Raw genomic sequence first — 3,236 nt, forward strand, 5'->3', positions numbered from 1 at the left:
GCGAGTCCTCCGGGCCGGCAGGGGGCGCCGCGGCGCGGCCGCCATGGGCGCCGCCGTGTTCGTCGGGTGCGCCGCCATCGCCTTCGGCCCCGCGGCCGCGCTGCTGCTGCTCACGGTGGCGGCCGAGCCGCTGCGGGTCATCGTGCTGGTGGCGGGGTGAGCGCGGGGGGCCGAGCGGGGCCTGGGGGGGGCCGCAGAGGGGGTATGGGGGGCCTTGGGGGGGGTTCTGAGCATCCTCGAGGGCCGTTGTGGGGATGCTGAGGGGACACCGGGGGACACGGGTTCTGGCGGCTGAGGGGGGGCTGTGAGGGAGCGCTGAGGGCGAGGAGGCAGCTCGGGGGGCTCAGGGAGCGCTCGGGGCTCATTTCCCTGCAGCTGAGGGGGGGATGTCCCAGCCCGGCCGTACCGGGGGCAGCCCCGCCTGATGCCGGTGTCCGTGTCCCCTGTCCCCCCCTCCGCCTCCCCCAGGGCGTTTCTGTGGCTGCTGTCGCTGCTCGCCGCCTCGCTGCTCTGGGCCGTGTGGGTGCGGCTGAGCGGGCGGGAGGACGCGGCGCTGCTGCTGCTGCTCGGGGCCGCCGGCGCCGTCCTGCTGCAGGAGCTGTGCCGCTTCGCCTGCTTCAAAATGCTCAAGTGAGAGCCCTCCCGGGGGTCCCCGAGGGTGCGGGGGAGCCCCGCGGGGTCTGTTTGCGGGGAGGGGCGGTGTTTGCTCTCCCTGCCCCGCGGGATTGGGGCTCAGGCTGTCTCCCGGCGGGGCAGGAAGGCGGATGAGGGGCTGGCGATGCTGAGCGAGGATGGGCGGTCCCCGATCTCCCTGCGGCAGATGGCCTACGGTGAGCGGCCCCGCGGGCTCCGGGGCGGAGCTGACGCGGCTGTCCCGGCTCTCCCAGCCCGGGGGCTGTGGAGGGCACGGGGAGAGGGGGGGGCTCTCCTGACCCCCGGCTCCCCACGCAGTGTCTGGGCTCTCCTTTGGCATCATCAGCGGCGTCTTCTCCGTCATCAACATCCTGGTGGAGTCGGCGGGGCCGGGCACGGTGGGGATCCACGGGGACTCCCCGTACTACTTCATCACCTCTGGTGAGCCCGGGGGGTCAGGAGGAGGAGGAGGAGGAGGAGGAGGAGGAGGAAGGCTGTGGGTCTGAGGCACCGTGGTTCTCCCCGCAGCCTTCCTCACCATGGCCCTGGTGCTGCTCCACACCTTCTGGGGCGTCATCTTCTTCGACGCCTGCGAGCGGCGCCGCGCCGGGGGCCTGGGGCTGGTGGTGGGCGGCCACCTGCTCGTCTCGGGGCTGGTGAGTCCTCTGGAGGGGGCACCGGGGACCCCCTCACTCCCCGCTGGGGCTGCGGGGTGAGTTACACCCCCCTGAGCAGCCCCAACCCCTGGTGGGGGAGGACGTTGGGGCAGGATTTGGGGGCACACACGGGGGACGATCTGCTGGGGTGCAGAGGAGGGGGATGCGGCTCAGCAGGGTCCAGGCTGGGTTTGTGCAGGGCCTGGCACCCCATTCCCTGCCGTGGCTGTTTGGGGGGGCTGGGGGAGCTGGTGGGGGATGTGACCTGTCTCTCTGCATCCCCCAGACCTTCCTGAACCCCTGGTATGAGGCCAGCCTGGGGCCCATCCTCATCCTCACGCTCTGCACCGGCCTCTGGGCCTTCGGCACCGCCGGCGGCTCCTTCCACAACGTCCTCAAGTGCCTCTCCTGTAAGGGGGGCTGGGGGAGTGGGGGGCACTTCAGGGGGGCCTCTTTTGGCTGGGGGGCCCAGAGGCACCAGGGTGGGGGTGGATGAATCTCACTGAACTGGGGCTGCATTCCCGGGGGCTTCCACGAACCCCCAAACCGCCCCCACCCCAGAACTCCCCCCACACTCACACCCTTTACCCCCCCAGGTAAGCAGGAGCCCGAGGGCCGGGTGATGCTCTACTCAGCACTGCAGGTGCCCCCTGAGGAGTGAGCAGAGCTGGACACTCCACCACCGCCTTCACCCCTTTCTGCCCCGCAGTTTGGGGTCTGACTGGAGCTCCTGGAGGGGTTTGGGGTCTGCCCAGGGCCCCGTTCCCCTTGTTCCCGGATTCTGTTACACTTTTCCCTCAGCTTGTGGCTGTGGGGAAGGCGGAGGGGGTGCTGAGTACCTCGGGGGGCATCCAGGCCTGAGGGGGCTCAGGGCAGGGCAGAAACCCCCCCTTCCCTTGTGTTTTCCTTCTCCCTGGTGGGATCTTTGTCCCTGGTGCTCTGGGGGTGGGGGGCTCGGGACTGGGGGTGCAGTGGGGGGTAAATTATTTTTTTGATTCAGAATAAAATCCTTTTCTAAGAGTGCTGTGGCTGCTGAGGAGAAGGGGAGGAGGGGAGAGGGTCACTCCCGTCTTGCTCTGCGCCTGCCTCGGGGGTCCTGGTTTCCTGGGGGGGGTGACAGGATCCAGCCCCAAAGCCCCTTGAAGGTCCCATTCCCATCCCACAAAGAGTCACCAGCACTGGAATGGGGGGGGAAAAGGGGCTTTATTTGAGCCCCTGCCGGGTTCTTGGGGGGCTGGGAGTCGGTGGGGGTCTCTCAGGGGGATCTTTGGGGGGGGGTCAGCGGGAGATGCCGCTGTCCCCAGGGGAGCGGCGGGACGAGGCCTTGAACACGACGTCCTGTGCCTGCGCCCGCCTCGTGCTGCTGGGGGAGAGACGGCTCAGGGGGGCCTCCCTGGGGCTCTGGGGGTCCAGCCCGGGGGTCCAGGCCCCCCTGCAGCCAGGGGGGTCCCTCTGAGGGGCGGGGTGGGGGGTGGGTCTCACCGCATCCGCTTGGCCCCGAAGTGCACGGCCAGGAAGAGGCCGACGCAGGCGGCGACGGCGCCGAAGACGATGGCGATGACCTCACCTGTGCCACACGGGGGGCTCAGGAGGGCCTGGGGAGACCCCCACACACCCACCCAGCCCAGCCCAGCCCCATAGGGTGGCCTTACCTGTGGAATATCCCTCGGGCTCTGCAAGGGAAGGGCAGGGTCAGAGTAGGGACCTCGTGCCCAGTCAAGACTCCAGGAGCCGTCTGAGGGGTGTTTGGGGGACCCTTCCCACCCGCGGCCCCCCCAGCTCACCCCTGGGGAAGGACGCGAGCACCGGGCGCTGGTTCAGCTCCTGCGGGGCCCGGAAATTGTCCACCAGGAGCTGCGGCTCCGCCTCGGCCTCCTCCGTGGAGTAGAGGCTTCCCTGGAGCTGCTCCAGCTGCAACAGGGACGGGGATCACTGGGGGGTGTCCCC

At 69.8% G+C, this 3,236-nt stretch overlaps 1 protein-coding gene across 2 annotated transcripts; it reads left to right on the plus strand.

The window, feature by feature from the left end:
- The first annotated feature begins 43 nt into the window (after positions 1-43).
- LOC114071268 (gamma-secretase subunit APH-1A-like) lies at positions 44-2,215 on the plus strand. Of its 2 annotated transcripts, XM_027909050.1 has the most exons (7): positions 44-156; positions 469-630; positions 757-830; positions 952-1,074; positions 1,162-1,289; positions 1,576-1,699; positions 1,886-2,215. In XM_027909050.1, the coding sequence occupies exons 1-7, from the start codon at positions 44-46 to the stop codon at positions 1,948-1,950; spliced, it is 789 nt and encodes a 262-aa protein (XP_027764851.1). In that variant the 3' UTR covers positions 1,951-2,215. The 2 variants fall into 2 exon arrangements, with proteins under 2 accessions (XP_027764851.1, XP_027764852.1); XM_027909051.1 differs by lacking the exon at positions 469-630.
- Positions 2,216-3,236: the final 1,021 nt, after the last annotated feature.

Source organism: Empidonax traillii, unplaced genomic scaffold (genome assembly GCF_003031625.1).
Source record: "Empidonax traillii isolate 1590-97213 ecotype Southwest subspecies unplaced genomic scaffold, ASM303162v1 scaffold1932:size82158, whole genome shotgun sequence".
In the NCBI taxonomy this organism is placed as follows: Eukaryota; Metazoa; Chordata; class Aves; order Passeriformes; family Tyrannidae; genus Empidonax; species Empidonax traillii.

What these genes read in the sequence shown, in the direction of transcription:
- LOC114071268 (XM_027909050.1), top strand. Translation starts at nt 44, where the DNA reads ATGGGCGCCGCCGTGTTCGTCGGGTGCGCCGCCATCGCCTTCGGCCCC. An exon ending in GTACTACTTCATCACCTCTG is followed by an intron (nt 1,075 to 1,161) that starts GTGAGCCCGGGG and finishes TTCTCCCCGCAG; the next exon opens with CCTTCCTCACCATGGCCCTG. An exon ending in CGTCCTCAAGTGCCTCTCCT is followed by an intron (nt 1,700 to 1,885) that starts GTAAGGGGGGCT and finishes TTACCCCCCCAG; the next exon opens with GTAAGCAGGAGCCCGAGGGC.